The sequence below is a fragment of the Artemia franciscana genome, chromosome 1, assembly GCF_032884065.1.
Source record: "Artemia franciscana chromosome 1, ASM3288406v1, whole genome shotgun sequence".
NCBI lineage: Eukaryota > Metazoa > Arthropoda > Branchiopoda > Anostraca > Artemiidae > Artemia > Artemia franciscana.
In genome coordinates this window covers 16,337,679-16,354,967 of record NC_088863.1, presented here as the reverse complement: position 1 = coordinate 16,354,967, position 17,289 = coordinate 16,337,679, and the positions used below count along the sequence as shown (strand labels likewise).

The following is a 17,289-nucleotide window of genomic DNA, read 5'->3' as shown; positions in this document are numbered from 1 at the left end:
TGAAAGCTAACGATCCCTTCAGTATCTACATAACTCCCTTCAGTATCTGTCGATCCGACCATTGAATCAAATGCATTATATACATCTAAGTTAACAGCTACCATCATTAAGCCATTTTGTAAAATATAAAAGGCGTCCTGTTTCCAGCAGGTCAAGTTTTCTATTGTGCTATTCTTTTTTCAGGATCCGCACTGAATATCTTTCAAAAAATGGCTCTTTTCTATCTCCCAGTTAAGCCTTCTTTTCACCGTTCTTTTAAAGACTTTTCCCAAAACTGGAAGCAGTGTAATAAACCTACAATTTTCCAATTTTGATTTGTCTTTATTAAGTTTGGGTATCATGACAGCCTGACAATGTTTCCAAGGAGAAGGGAATACCCCAACTGTTCCATGCAAGGTTAATTACTTCCAGCAATGCATTCATCCATTTCTCAGGCAAAGCTTATATAAATTGTAGAAATATCATATCAGGGCCTGGGGCCGTATTTGGAAGATTGGTAACAACATTATCCAGCTCCTTTATGGTGAAAGGCTTGTTGTAAGGACTTTCTTTTCCAAACTTAATGAGTCTTTTGACCTTGGTTGATGTTAGTGCATCCTCTTCTTGAAAGGGATCACATTTTCCAATAGTGTTAGACAGAAGCTTTGCCCTGGCATTTGCTATATCCAATTCTCCAATTATTATTTTGTTTTCAAAGGTGATTGGTGGGTTTTTTCCTGACTTTTCCTCTTTAGATTTCATATTTGTCATGAACTGGTAAACTTTAGACACTGGTTTTCTAAAGTCAAGACTTTCAATGAATTCTTGCCAACATCTGCGTTTTGACTCAATTACACAAAACCTGGCATAAGCCTTTTTGACTGCAATATAGTTTTCGACTGTTGATACCTGCTTATAAGTATTTTGCTGTCGTTTAAGTTCTTTTTTGAGCTTTTCACAGTCCTCATTCCACCGTTTTGTATACTTCTTGAAGGTTCTACCTGTAGCACACATGGGTATAGATTTTTTTGCTGCCAGGAATAGTTTATCTTAAAATGCTCTTAGCTTGTCATCCAAGGATTGCACTTGCTGAAGAATTTTAGCAATGTCCGAATAGTTTAGCTGACTTTGAATTCCTGCCAGTTTGCTTTTTCGATATTAAATCTTTGAATGTTATTTACTTGTGATGGGCTTGGCTTGTCTTCCATCATTTCAATGTCGAATTTATTGCTAAATTTAGTCCTTGTGAACACTAAGTCTAAAGTTGAATAAGGGCTGGAATGTACATTCCTTCTTGTTGGTAAACCTGCAGGATCAGCCATATATGTATCATCTTCAAGTAGAGACTCTTCTATACCTTTGCCAGAATTACTAACCAAGTGCCACCTGTACCACACATTACTATGTGCATTAAAGTCTCCAACTAATATAAGTTCTTCATTTCTAGGGACTTCAGAGAAAATTTCAACTATTAATGAGCCAATATGGTTATTACTGCCTTTAGTATTATAAATATTACCAACATTGATGATTGTTTCAGTGTCGAGATACAACTTGCATCCAATTACCTCTACATTTTCTGAAAAATGACCTGATTAAGTGACAACTCAATTTTAATATATTGCCAAAATAGAGCTCAAAGAGTTGAGCCCAGGAGTCTTTCTTCGCTGATCTGACATTGACTTCAAATATTTCTTAGTAGATGCTATAAAATGTAACATGTAGGTTTCATATGGATATTTGATTTTGATTGTAATTTTCAAGGGTCTTTTCGTCTGCCTTCTTTTGGTGACGATAAGCCTCCCATCTGTAATATACTTCATAATTTTTTGTATAGTTTTTGGCAAAGCAGTGGTTCTTAATTTACACTTTCCTTACCAAGTAAAATTTCTATGTGATTCTCTTTATTTCGCTTATTGTTTTTCTTGTTTTGTATGAAACATAACTAAAACCAAACTGTTCTTCCAAACTCTTTGTTTAGCTATAAAATATATTGGATATATTTTGAAAAATTGAACTTTAAAGTATGGCATGTACTTTAACAATGAAGGCTCATAAATCTTAGTGCAGTTATTACTGGTATAATGATTTGGAGTGTGATGCTGTGCAACCATGAGAATTGGAAAAAAATTTAATTGTATTTAGAAGTTTTAGATAGGTAAAACTTTGATTAAGAAAAAAAAGGAATCGGAAAAAGTGTCGAGAATTCAAAAGAAATATCCTTTTTTAAATATTACAAGTTCACTAATGCTCTCAAAATATTCTGGTGGTAATTTAAAAGCGGAAAAGCTTGTTAGAATAAATTATAATACATTAAAATACAAAACTTTAGGAATTATTTATTCTAAATCGCCTAGAATTCAGCAGAAGAAATGCAAGCAATTTCTAAAAGAAAAATTTATAACGAAAAACAATGCTGTTGGACCTTTGGATACAGACATATAATATTTTGATTTGAATCACACGGTGTTATTAAAAATGTTAAAAAAATATCAGTTGCTTAGACAATCATGGAGATATTTTTGGTTGATTCTATAAAAAAATCTCAACTTGTGTTTCGAACATATAATATCCTAATTCTATTAGCATATTCTGGTGCTAATTTGTGAGTAGAAAAGTTTGTTTGGATAAATTATGAGTCATTAAAATACAAAACTTTAAGAATTATTTTTTCTAAATCGCCCAAAATTCAGCAGGAAAAAATGCCAGCAATCTCTAAGCGAAAAATTTTGTGACGGAAAAAAATATTATTGGACCTTTGGGTACAGACATAAAATACTATGATTTAAATCATGTGATGTTACTAAAAATGTAAAAAAATCATCAATTACTTATACAATATTGGGGATGTTTTGGCCAATTCTGTCAAAAAAATAACTCAAGGCTTTTTCGTGTTTCGAACATATAATTTCCAGTCAACAACCCTGAGTTTTGCTAATTTGATGATTCCCCCCTTCTCTCTCTTCTATAGTGTATTTTTGCATATGTCAAGCACCTATTGTGGGTTTTTGCACCCGTGCCCCACTCGCAAGATCCTGACATATTTTGTGTTTATAAGTTTCTGGCCTACTTATAGAACAGTGGTGGTTTCACAATCAATCTGAAGCTTTCTTTCCTCTGAGGTACTCCTAGTCACTATTATAAAACTTATAGACTCAAGTTTGCTTTGTTGGGTCTGTTGAGTACTTGTCTTCTTCCCTTCATGTATTCACTTTAATTTCAGCTGCAGTGGATATCTTACGAGGATAAACATAAGTGATTCAGATTATGATAACACAATATCCCCAAACGAAGCTGGTAAGTATATCTTAATTTCCTTTTCTTAATACTTAAAGTTGGATGAAAATTATTGTATTAAATAAGATAACTACAGGAAAAATCCTTGTAACTAATGCTAATGCTAAAATTTTTGTTGAAGGTAGAACTCCTGGGACCTGAGTCTCACCTCACGGGACATTTGGATCAGAAAATTCCCCCTGCTGAAAGTTCCTCCGGTATATTTCCCTCCTGTCCTGCAGATCCCCCCCCCCCGAAGAACTCTCTTCGGAAAATTATCAAGAAATTATACCGGGAAATCCTACCCACGGAAATTTCCCTTAGAAAGTTTCCCAACGCAGAAAATTCCCTCCAGATAATTCTTCCTTTCTGGAAAATTCCCCCAGATACAAATTTAGGCAGCCACAGAGAAATCAAAAGCTGTATACCTTATAGGGCTGCATAAAAGGTGATTGGAACGACTGGGCCTAATAGGGCCCTGTCCTGCCATCAAAACGAAAGTTTTTTTTCTAGAACTAGAAATATTCTTAACAATTTCAATAAGCATTAGGCTACCCTGGAGAGAGATCATTTCTTTAGGCCAAAAGCAATAAAATCTATCTGATATCAACAATGACTTAGGGATGATTAGATAGTTTAGCAATTATGTCAATTGAATGTATTATATTCAATTATATTTTAAAACAGTTTTATTAATTATATTTTAAAACAGTTTTAAAAGAATTTCTAGAACAAAAACATAGAAATATGTCAATTTATGTATTTATATTTTGTATTTAAAGTCCAAAGGGAATTTAGAGTAGTTTCATATTATCTAGAGGACAAAACAGTAAAATAATATAAATTCAAAATGAGCACTAAAAAAGACAAAAGAAGATAAAGATGTAAACTTACAGTGAACAAACTGGACCATCAAATGAGGCAATATAAAGATAATGACCTGAGAAACTCAAATGCACCGGTGAAAATAAGCAGCCCATAGTATCAAAAGTGTCAAGATCAAGTCGAGCAGCTAACGCAAAGGGCATTGAAACTATGTCTGAAGTATTGATAAACAAAAATAAAGAATAAGAAATATGCAGCTAAAAGACAGGAATCGCCGAGAATTAAAACGACTCAAAAACCAAATTGAAGATCAAAACAAAAAATACGGCTACACGACATGTGACAGTTAAATCAAAAATCAGAAGAAAACAAAATAATAATGATGAAATATGTGGTTGGAACATATGCAAAAGTGAGAACAAAGTAATATACAGTTAGAAGATAAGCGGCAGTGAGAAATAAAAGCGACAGCGGGAATCAGAACTTAACAAATGAAACTGAAGAACGAAGAATTGTAGAGTTTGCAGATACGCTAAAGGAGTATCACAATGTTTCCAAAATTAGATTGAAGAATAACGAATGGTGCTGTTGGAAGACAAGCGAAAGCGAGAGTCTGAATAAGTCAAGAATGAAAGTGAAGAGAAAAAAATATTACTTTAGAAGAAAATCGCCATCGTTATCATATGCGCCAGCAAACTATAATACAAAACCCAGCAAAAAGCTATAAAGATGCCCTAAAGTACACAAATACTGATTACAAGTCATTAAGACCCTCCAACGTTATGTGTATTCACTGTGGGGTCCTCCATTTTCCCGCAGGAGATGTACCAAATAAAGGTGATATTTTCAAGATTTAATAATTTCAAATCTTTCATATATTACCTTGATATAAATAGGCGTTATTTTTATTTTTCTATTTTTCCAATTCTCTAATGATCTGAGCAAAATATAATTAAGTTCTTATATACCTGAAATATAAGTAGTAGGTCTCAAACAAGGTGGGCATGAGAAAACTTAAGCTCAAAAATGTTAAATCTCCAAAAAAGTATAAGATACAATAAAAATATTTACTATTTCATAAGAATTAATAATAATTAGAAATTTATTGCATTAAAAAAAACTCAAATTTGGACATTTTCAAGACTTAGGGTCTGAAAATACAGATTCCTTGTATATAAAGCCTTTTCTTTAATAAATAGGAACATGGAGATAACTGAAGAACAGCTACTTTAAAATTAACCATTGAAATCAAAAACAAATATGTCGGGTTAAAATAAAATCTGGGATTCTAAGCTCGTAAGTATATGCGATTCAGATTTTTTTTTTTTAGGGGAGTAGTCAAACACATAATTGTCAAAAAATTAGCATTTTAGTCGGTAAGGGCTAGACGATTTTCCCCGAATAAGTGTAATATTGATAAAATTTCTCCAATATCTACCGTTCAAAATAAAATACTCCATTCACTTTGAGCTGGGTTTTGTGACTTTCGCCGAATTGAGATGGAAACCTCAAAAATTTAGTATGTAGAAAACAGTCCCAGCATTGGACTGTAGAAGCGCATAATAAACATTCCTGAATTTACAGGTCATGGAGAAAGCACTATTGTTCTAAATGACTTAAAGTCATAAGTCCGAGTTATATAGCCCGTCTGTTCTTGTGAGTGGAGGGATCCTATGTGGGGCATATAGAGTTGCAAGTTTTCTCTGATAAAAAAAAATATAACTTAAACTAGCCTACTCTAAAGAACAAATGATCGTCTCTAAATGAAAGAAAAATATTTATATTAATTATCTGCCCTTAGCTTTCGTTTGAAGGTGAAGCGAGTTTACAGGTTGCGTCAACCCGTAAACGATCTTCCAGTAGGTTTCTCTCTCTTATGAGTGAACAATATTCTGTCCGTGGAGGTAATTTGTGCTAACGCACAAGCAACTCACTGTGGGAGGTGTCTGTGAAAGAATAACCCATTTAAATTTAGATAGAAAATATTATGTAATATTTTGTCACTTTTTCCTTAGATACAACAACTTAGTCTGTCTCAGGGGTTAGTACTGAAAAAAAGTGTTAAAGTCATTCTGAGATGTGATTCTCACAAACGTCTCTGGTAAAATTATTGTCATTAGTACGTACATCAAGTAGTAGGGAGCCCCTGAAAGTGACGTATAAGGCCCTTAGAAAATACCTCAAAAACTTGCGCTGCTAACACTACCTAGCAGTAAGGTTTGGAACTAAAAACTACCATAAGGACTGATGGATATCTCTTTACTAATGACAAAACATGATGCTACAGTGTTTGGACACACATAGATCCTTACCTGTAAAATTGTTTAATCAGGTTTGATTAGTCAATAGATACTATATTTTTTTTTTTACAATGTATTAACAGTGTTAAGATTATCAATAAAAATGTGATAAATTAAACCACTGCTTAATTTGTGCTGCTCGGTCTAGCCTTATCATATATAATAAAGATTACAATATAAAAGTAAGGTTACTCCGCTCTGACACTCTTTTTTATCCCTTCTATTTTTAGTACAAAACGAAAGCAGTGTCAAGGCTCAGGATATTGGTCTAATTGTGCTTTTGCATAGTGTCAACAAGATAGCTGATTCTGAGGCGGTAATTCAATTTTTGTTTTTTTCCGCTTTCTTCAATGATGTGTTTTATTTCTTATAGCCTAAATGGCGTTTCAGTTTTAACCTTGCTATCTTATTTCTCCTTCACACAATATATTTTGATTCTATGAAAGATGAAACAAAAAAATAAAATCTTTAAAAATCTAATCATACCAAACAGAAAGTATTTTCTAAGACCTGTAAGAAATAATTAGAAATAGTTCAAATACCGTACAGCACTAATGTGAACTGATTCCGGCCAAGGGTAATTAACGATTCATTAGCCTAGGTGCATGTTTAGAAAATTTTTTTCAAAAGTTTTTTGCATAGCAGGGAAAGGTGTTGTCCATCATGTTTCCTTTTAAAGTGTATTTTACTTTCTTTTATTCTATTGTGGTTTTCCTGTTTTCTACTACATCTAAATTGCTTCTATTCTGCATAAGAACCCTTTTCTGTTAGTTTTTCACTGTCAATTTTTTATCGTTTAGTCCACGCACTGTTATGTTTTAGTCCATGTTTTGTTTCTTAAAGTCATTTTTCTACTTCTATCTTTACGCAAATTGCGTATTGTTTGGTCTTTTGGTCTGTTTTGTTTGGTCTTTTTTAAATTTGTCGCTAATACCTGTAATTTTTTTTATCAAAAAAGATAACAACAATCAAATTCTACCTTCGAATATTTTGGAAAGATCCGAGATTGCAAATGAAGAGAAAGAAGGAAGTACGTGTTCCATTTTATTTGGCCAAATGCTTGTGGCAACCGAACTTTTACTTTCCAGAAGCAGCTTGGGAACGAAGGAAGCAAATCATATTTTCTGTTTATCCCAATGGATCCGTTAGAACCACCACTTTGTGAGTTGCTACTTTCTTAATAATTTGAAAATCACAGATAACGACAGGACTTCTCCTAAATTGTTTCTAGAAATCGCTCCAAACTGATTATAATTATTATCATCCAGTCTTGTGGCCTTTGGAATCAAGTTTAACTTTCTCCAGGGTTAATGTTCAGTTTCTTCATATGCATCTACATTTGCATCTACTATATAAGAATAACTATTTAATTTCTTAACAATAGATTTTTAATTAATTAAACTAAATATTATTCACAATCCAAAAAATGCTCTTCCCTTAAAATCCTACTTGTTTTTTTTTTCTATAAATTGTGATTGTGGAACACTTTACATGAGATCGACGAAATTCCATCATTTCTTTTTTATATAAACTATCTATGTTACTGTAATTGTAGTCTTTTTCCTCAAAGCTCTTTTAGTCAGAGAAATAATTTCTGAGATTCAATCTCTTCATATGCATCTACTTAAAATACACCCATCGCATAACGTCTAAATTACACAGCTTGGATTCTCAACAGAATTAATTGTAGCTAATATAAAAATAGTTATTTAATTTTGTAACAATAAGTATTTAATTAATTAAACTAAATTTTAGATACAATCCAAATAAAATACTCTCCCTTGAAAATCCTACTTGTTTTTTTTCTATGGATTGTGAATGTAAAATAGTTTACATACGACGAAATACCATCATTTTTTCCTTTGATTAAACTAAATCCATTTCCTCACAGCTCTTTTATTCAGAGAAATAATTTCTGAGATTCAATCTCTTTATATGCATTTACTTAAAACACACCCATCTCATAACGTCTAAATTACACAGCTTGGATTCTTAACAGAATTAATTGTAGCTAATATAAAAACAGTTATTTAATTTTGTAACAATAAGTATTTAATTAATTAAACTAAATTTTAGATACAATCCAAATAAAATACTCTCCCTTAAAAATCCTACTTGTTTTTTTTCTATGGATTGTGAATGTAAAACAGTTTACATACGACGAAATACCATCATTTTTTCTTTTGATAAACTAAATCCATTTCCTCATAGCTCTTTTATTCAGAGAAATAATTTCTGAGATTCAATCTCTTCATATGCATCTACTTAAAACACACCCATCGCATAACGTCTAAATTACACAGCTTGGATTCTTAACAGAATTAATTGTAGCTAATATAAAAACAGTTATTTAATTTTGTAACAATAAGTATTTAATTAATTAAACTAAATTTTAGATACAATCCAAATAAAATACTCTCCCTTAAAAATCCTACTTGTTTTTTTTCTATGGATTGTGAATGTAAAATAGTTTACATACGACGAAATACCATCATTTTTTCTTTTGATAAACTAAATCCATTTCCTCAAAACTCTTTTATTCAGAGAAATAATTTCTGAATATAGTATTTATTTTTTCACTAGAGCCAACATTACGATACCACTATTTTCAAATTTTAAATTAGTGGGAGATTCAATGAATATTTAATATTTTTGTTCATGTACCCCTTTGCATTTACACAGGGATGAATTTCCAACTAGTGAAGTGTAATTTTTATTCGTGATTCTTACTAGTTGATTTTTGCTAGTGATTTTTTTTTTTCCGAGGAAAAAAATGACAATTTTAAAAAAGCGAATCATTTCAATTCAACGAATGCTTTCCCTCCAAAGTCCCAATTCTTTTCATTGTAGATTCCAAACGCATGGTGCTTGCAAGGGATGTGATGCCAAATTTCAATAAATCACTTAATAAACTAAATCCATGTTCCCCAAATTTCAGCATAAACAAATCCAGCGTAGAAGATTATTCCCTTAGCTTGAACAAAGATTCCTGGGCTATTCGAGATCTTTTGCAGTTTTCAAATAGTGGGGATTTGAACTCAATCATTATTTGCTTTGATCATATACATTTCCCTAAGACTTATCCACAATGTTAATGCATCTAAACCACACAGACTGGGTTTTTCTTAGTAATATACATTAGTTGCATGAAAAGAAATTATATAAATACTAGCTGTTGGGGTGGCGCTTCGCGCCACCCCAACACCTAGTTGGTGGGGCGCTTCGCGAACCCCCAAGCCCCCCCGCGCGCGTAAGTCGTTACGCGCCATATTAGTTACGCGCCATTGTAGTTGTGTCCCTGTGTCCCACCTGTGAATATAGATAGATTTATATATGTGTTTCAAACTACGTAAAAATTGCGAATATACAACATTTTTGGCTTTCCCACTACTGGGAGCTTTCCGTTTCCAATTGACAGCAATTGATCTGAAAATGTTTGACCAGAGTCATCGTTTTGCAATCGGACACGCATATTTGTAGTTAATTTTAATATTTTTACGTGTGCCCATAAATTAGAATTTTTCAGGCAAGCATTCATTTCGTCTGCAGGAGTTAAACTACGTAAAAATTGCGAATATACAACATTCTTGGCTTTCCCATTGTCTGTGCATATACAAAGCCGTATGTACTAATAATGACGTCATATGCAAACGCTCTTTTTACAAACAAACAAACATGCATACACACAACTCGTTTTTATATAGATAGATAGATAGATAGATACAATACAAATTAACTGCGTAAAACTTGCGAATATACAACATTTTTCGCTGTCCAATTGTCGCTGCACATAAATAGATTGTCAGGTTTACCGACCCTCGAACATGCAACGCACAATTGTCCATGGGAAAAACAATCAGTATTAAGATCTATACCACATTTTTCAAATGATTGACCTTGAGCTTTGTTAATGGTGATTGCAAATGCTAATCGAATTGGGAATTGCAATCTTTTAAATTGAAAAGGCAGATCCGTTGGAATCATGGGAATGCGAGGAATAAGAACAGCCTCACCCTCAAAAGGCCCTGTCAAGATTGTGGCCTCTATTAGGTTTTCCATTGTTTTTTTTACGGCAAGTCGCGTGCCATTGCAAAGCTTTGGTGGGTTGATATTTCTTAAAAGTATTATTGGTACGCCTATTTTTAGTTGTAGCACGTGTGGTGGAAACCCTGAAAGATCTATGGAATTTAAAAATTCAGATGGATGGTCTCGAATCTTGGTTAAAACAATATTGTTGATTTCGTGGACGTCTATATTTTTGGGTGTGAGAATCGCTCTTTCACTTAGCCATTTATTATTTTATAATTTTTTAGAATATTCGGAAATACTTTTTCAATCAATTCATTTTTGGACGTCACTAAATTACAGAAATCAGCAGGTAGTTGTATACGTCCTGAAATTGAGTCTATCGTATCATAAATGTCTTTTTGTTCCGACGTTAACTTGGAAATGTTATTTTGTACATACGACAATAGATCATTCGTACTGTAGCTTTTTTCACGATCCAATTCTACACATGTCGAAACAGCAGCGATACGGTTAGGTGAAGGCATTCCCAAATCCTGAAGAGGTTTGTTTGCCATACGTACGCACAAATCTTCTATAATAACTAAAGTGTATTTATAAATTTCTGATGTAAAATCAAAAGTCATATCTGACGTCTCTAACTGTTTTCGATGGAGTATATCTTCGGACATTTTTGACTTATATTTTTCCCATAGCTCTGTAGGAGCTGATGGAGAGCAAGTTGTTAAAATGATGCCAAACAATGCACGAATTTGACTTGGGGTTGACGTTTCGCACTAATGGGGAATATGGAACAACCCACTGGTTATCTACTTCGATGGTGGTACCGTTGCCATTGTAGGTTCTTCAGTCATTTTACAATTAGAAATTTCTCTTTCAACGGTCTTCTTACAATTAAAAATTTGTCTTTGAACGATATTCTTAAATACCTGTGTCCTGGTCGTCATTTATATTCCCTGTGTCCCGGTCGTCATTTGTGTCCCGGTATCCCAGTCTGTAATTTCTCTGTGAGTGTCCCGGTCGTTATTTATATTCCCTCTGTCCCGGTCGTCATTTGTGTCCCGGTCTGTAATTTCTCTTTGAGTGTTTTTTCTTTTTAGTATTTTTTAGTTTTTTACATTTTTTCTTTTTTCAGTTTTCTTTTTCTTCTTTATTTTTCAGCTTCACTATGAAATACATATCGCCGAACCTTTGTTTTTTTAACTAAAATCTGGTAGGCATTGATGACCTTATCCAAGTCAAAATCCCAAACCCAATCATCATCGCTATCATTTTCAGTTTTGATATGTTTTGACTCTCGCTGTCCAGGTGGATCTTCATCTAACTGCGCGGTTTTGCGTTCTTTAGCCTCAAGCCTGTTTCCTTGCTGTTCTTTTGATTCCTCGGCACGCTTTCTTTTCTGACTTTCTCTATCAGCAGCAAGTTTTTTGGCATAGACTCTTTGAGCATCTTCATCGGCTTTTGCCATTGTAAGTTCATCAGTCATTTTAAACTTAAACATTAATAGATTTCTACGTGAACATATATGTCTTAAATATCTTTAATGACGTCACCGCCATAGCAAAAATGACGACAACTAACTTCATGACGTCAGTAGACACAGAAACATGACGTCACCTGATCCACAGACAGACACACAGACAGACAACTTATTTTTATATATATAGATTCCCTCTGTCCCGGTCGTCATTTGTGTCCCGGTCTGTAATTTCTCTCTGAGTGTTTTTTCTTTTTAGTATTTTTTAGTTTTTTTACATTTTTTCTTTTTTCAGTTTTCTTTTTCTTCTTTATTTTTCAGCTTCACTATGAAATACATATCGCCGAACCTTTGTTTTTTTAACTAAAATCTGGTAGGCATTGATGACCTTATCCAAGTCAAAATCCCAAACCCAATCATCATCGCTATCATTTTCAGTTTTGATATGTTTTGACTCTCGCTGTCCAGGTGGATCTTCATCTAACTGCGCGGTTTTGCGTTCTTTAGCCTCAAGCCTGTTTCCTTGCTGTTCTTTTGATTCCTCGGCACGCTTTCTTTTCTGACTTTCTCTATCAGCAGCAAGTTTTTTGGCATAGACTCTTTGAGCATCTTCATCGGCTTTTGCCATTGTAAGTTCATCAGTCATTTTAAACTTAAACATTAATAGATTTCTACGTGAACATATATGTCTTAAATATCTTTAATGACGTCACCGTCATAGCAAAAATGACGACAACTAACTTCATGACGTCAGTCGACACAGAAACATGACGTCACCTGATCCACAGACAGACACACAGACAGACAACTTATTTTTATATATATAGATGATGAGTTATTTTAACACAAAGACTATATGCATTAAAAAGCCTGTTTTTTATTCACTTTAGATTTCAAATGTTCAAAAGACTTTTCACAAAACCCAGCACACAAAATATCAAAGTTTCCTTAATAAATTGCTTATTTTCCCTTATTTTTTTCTTATTTAAAGGAATTTTTCTAGAGCAGAGGAATCATGGTTCTTAGAGCCATTATCACTGTCCTACTGTGATTTATAATTGTTTTAAATTTAAGACTTGAAGTTTAACGGGCTGCTTGACCCTCATATATAGGGAAAGTCATGTCTCTTAAATTTTCAAGAATTTTCTTTTGCGATATGAGTAAAGAGTAAAATAAAACCTGGAATGACCTGAAACTGCATTAAGCATAAAAAAGTATACAGTGGCCCATTTGACAAAGGTCAATGACGACTTTGTAAATTCAGTCTTTCAATTAGGCTATTGGTGGGTTGAATTCGATCAACATTTGTACTTTGCTAGGAAAATCAAGCTATCAAGCTAAATCGAACTATATGAAAATTTTGAAATCACCAATGAAATCACCAATATGTCTTGCGTGGAATCAATTAATTACTACTACTACTACTACTACTAATAACTCACTGCAGCACCAAGCCGCCTGAGGCCAACACAGCTACGCACGCTCCTCCTCCAACCTAATCTATTTAAAGCCTCCCTCTTTACACCCTCCCAGGAAGTTCCCATTTCCTTCAAATCCTTATTTATGACATCCTCCCAACCCAGACAAGGACGACCTGCTTTCCGTGTAGCCCCAGACGGTTGGCCAAAAAGGACAATCTTCGGTAATCTGTCATCCTTCATCCGTAGAACGTGGCCTAGCCATCTCAACCTTTCTTTCATTATAGCCCCAGAAAGCGGGATTGAACCACACTTTTCGTACAACCTACTGTTTGAAATACGGTCAGTCAGCCGGGTACCCAGAACAATCCGTAGGCAATTTCTCTGGAAAACATCTAGTAAATTTTCATCTGCTTTTCGGAGTGTCCATGCTTCAGAGCCATATTTGACAACTGTCATCACTGTAGCTTCCAATATTCTAATCTTGGTTTGTAGGCTTATCTTTCTATTCTTCCAAACTTTTTTTAACTGTGAAAAAACACCCTGAGCTTTAGCTATTCTACTTTTAACATCTTCACTGCTCCCACCATCTTTACTAATATTACTACCAAGGTAACTGAAGCTCCCAACCTGATCAATCTTTTCGTTACCTAAGGTCACCTGTTCATCTTCACTTATTCCTAGCCTTAGTGACTTAGTCTTCTTAACATTAATTTTCAAGCCTATTTTAGCACCCTGAACTCGTAAAACCTCTAAAAATTCATTCATTTTGCTCACACTTTCATCTAATATGCTTAAAACATCAACATAATCTAAGTCCAGGAGCGTTCTTCCTCCCCATTTGATTCCATGGTCTCCAATTGCCTTTCCTGTGCTCCTTAAGACGAAGTCCATCAAAATGATCCATATAAAGGGGGATAGAACACAATCCTGCTTAACTCCTGATTTAATACAAAACCAGTTGCTAACCTCATTTCCTACCTTAACCGCAGCAGTATTATTCTCGTACATAGCGCAAATCACTTTAATGTATTTTTCTGGTATACCATATAACGATAAGACCTTTGTTAACGCTGTTCTATCAACAGAATCGAAAGCTTGCTCATAATCGATAAAACTAAGGACCAAAGGTGTTTGACAACGAAGGGACTTCTCAATTATTAACCTAAGAGTGAAAACATGGTCGACACATCCTCTACCTTTTCTAAAACCGCATTGTTCTTCCCTTAAAACTTTGTCTACAGCATGTCTCAGTCTAAAAAGTATCATATTACTCAGTAATTTGCTACCTACAGAGACCAGACTAATGCCTCGATAATTCGATCACTCTTGTCACCTTTCTTATACAGTGGTTTAATTAAGGTTTTCCTAAAATCATTGGGTACTTCCCCTTTTTCAAAAATCATGTTCATAATCTTCAGTAGCTTATTCCTAACCTCAGAGCCACCATATTTAAGGAACTCATTAATCATACTATCAGCACCTGGGGCCTTATTATTTTTTAATCCTTCTAATACTGTCGCTAATTCTTCCTCACTAAACAAATCTTCCTTCACATCCAAGGTATCACAAACTTTTTCATTTTCATCTATATCTTTTCCTGCAACTGTATCTCGGTTTAGTACATTCTCAAAATGTTCCACCCATCTTTCTTTAACTTTTTCCTTATCACTAATTGTGGCCCCATTTCTATCTTTAACTGGGACTAGTCCGGATCGGCTACTCCCTTTCAATTTATTAACATGCCAGTATAATATTTTACTATTATGCCGTCCAGCCGCATCTTCCAGATCCTCAGCAATTTTATCCATCGCCTCCATTTCACATCTCCTTAATTCATATTTTAATGCTTTCTCCACTTTCTTTACATTCCTTTTGTTTTCATACGACCTATCGCTCAGATAATTCTTATACAAACCCCTTCTACTCTCTATTAAACCTAAAGCTTTTTCACTAATATTCCTAGTTGCTGTCTTAGCACTCTTCCCTAGGACACCATCAGCAACTTCACAAATTGTTTTTCTGAAATTATTCCATCCATCTTCCACATTGTCAAATTTTAAACCCCTCAAGTTTAGTACTCAACTGTTCCTGGAATTTTTTTCTCCAATTTTCATCCTGAAGTCTACCAACATCATAACTTTCCGGGAGGGAGTTACTCTTCCGAAATTTCAGCTTTAAATTAACCTTAGACACTACTAGATGGTGATCTTTACTTTTAACATCAATAACGGCACTCCTATACACCCTAGTATCTTGTATTGATCCTGCTAGTCTTCTGTTTACAATAAATACAACTCAGCAGCTTAAATACCCCTACCTAAATCGAACATAACTTTAGCTATTTTAATCGAGCCTGACTTCTGCTATTATAGATATACTAATGTGCCAAAACAAATTGTGCCCCCCCCCCCAGTTTAAAAGTTTTTCAGTTTAAAAATAATAAAACTGAAATTTCAAGTTTTTGGAAATGCCATTTTTTCCAATGACAGTTTCTTGAAGGAAATAGTGATTATAGTTGGTACAACATATCAATTTTCAAAAGTTTGTCAAAAAAGACCATACACTTATTCTGCCAAGCTGAAAAAACATAAGCCTGTACATGGAACTTTTTACAAAAACTACAAAATTTATTTCCATCAAAGAAACTAAAAATGTGTTTGCAAACCTTTGTCTACTATGAATCCTCCCTTCCCCATTGTTAAAACAAACAATCCACACGTATATTTCTAGAAATGTTTTGTTTCTGCTGCATCAGGATCCACGTCTCAAAATAAATCTGAGAAAAATCGATTAAGGATTGAAATTTAGGTTAAATTTTAGGTTACCAAATACCGCGAATACCAAGTTAGATTTGTCGCTTTTTTATAACCACTAGCGATATGAATGTTTCCAAAAAGAAATCGGAGACATTTAACTTGAAATGTTGTTTCTACTTTTTGCTTCAAACTCTAGAGCCTAAATCTCGAAAAGAAAGCTTAAATTGTTTCTCTGCAAAGATTAAGTATAAGAAGTGAAGGTAAATGAGTCCATTAAATCATTTTATTTGCAGCTCATCTTGAGGGAAAACTAAGTTTAGTGCTTTGAACCCAGGTCAGGCCAATCTGGATCTGTAGCCAGGGCAGTAGCTTGTTGATATCTTGTATTTAGAAATATGAAACTGTCTGAAATTGGGGATGTTGGCTCCTGCTTTTGTGGGTCTAATATATCAGTTGGATAACTTGATAGTGCATACGGAGAGTATCGACTTCGCATAGCTACTTTTGAAGACCGCTATACCAGGATAAATGAGTATGTGACGTTTGACGAAAAAAAAACAAACAAAACAGGAAACAGACATTGTTGATGTACAACCCCTACCCCCACACCAAAATAAGAAATCCCAATTAATACAATGAATTTTGTAAGCTAAAAAGTACTCGTTGTTTTGCTATCGAGGAAAGTCTCAGAAATAAAACAGAAACCCACCACCTCAGATTATTCACGCCATTTGGGAGGGTCTTTCAGTTAAGCCCATAGATTTTGAAAAATATCTTTTCTGTATGTTAATTTAAAACTATAAAAAAATCATCTGTCCTACCTTTTTAATAATAGCTTTTTTACATCTTCATTAAAAAAGAAGATTTGAAAATCCTTGCCCCACTGCGTTTTCATGAATCGGTACCACTACTCTGGATCAATTTTGAAAACTGCCTTTAATTAAATCCAATATATTAGATTCATAATGATACCGGAATTAGCAAGTGCCCATTCAGACTTTAGATGTTCTTGGGTCCTGAAATTGGTAAACTATTGCCCGATTCTAGATCCCAATTAAATAAAAGAAAATAGTTATTTAACTGGAAGTAAAGAGCGACATTAAAACTTAAAACGAACAGAAATTACTCCATATGTGAAAGGGGCTGTTCCCTCCTCAACGCTCCGGTCTTTACGCTAAAGTTTGACTCTTACTCTCAACTCTACTTTTTAAAACAGTAAAAACCATTTG

The 17,289-nt window shown here is 34.0% G+C and overlaps 1 protein-coding gene across 7 annotated transcripts in view; it reads left to right on the top strand.

Moving 5' to 3' along the window:
• LOC136026333 (glutamate-gated chloride channel alpha-like) overlaps positions 1 to 17,289 on the top strand; it is an 83,480-nt gene that overhangs the window by 20,810 nt on the left and 45,381 nt on the right. For 4 of the 7 annotated variants that reach the window (XM_065702785.1, XM_065702818.1, XM_065702796.1 and 1 more), the window contains exons 2-3: positions 3,203 to 3,276; positions 7,339 to 7,541. In XM_065702785.1, coding sequence (XP_065558857.1) covers positions 3,247 to 3,276; positions 7,339 to 7,541 — 233 coding nt within the window. In that variant the 5' untranslated portion in view covers positions 3,203 to 3,246. Of the gene's footprint in view, positions 1 to 1,677; positions 1,701 to 3,202; positions 3,277 to 6,610; positions 6,697 to 7,338; positions 7,542 to 17,289 lie in introns of those variants that run through there. The other 3 variants (XM_065702775.1, XM_065702766.1, XM_065702828.1) reach the window with 2 other exon arrangements.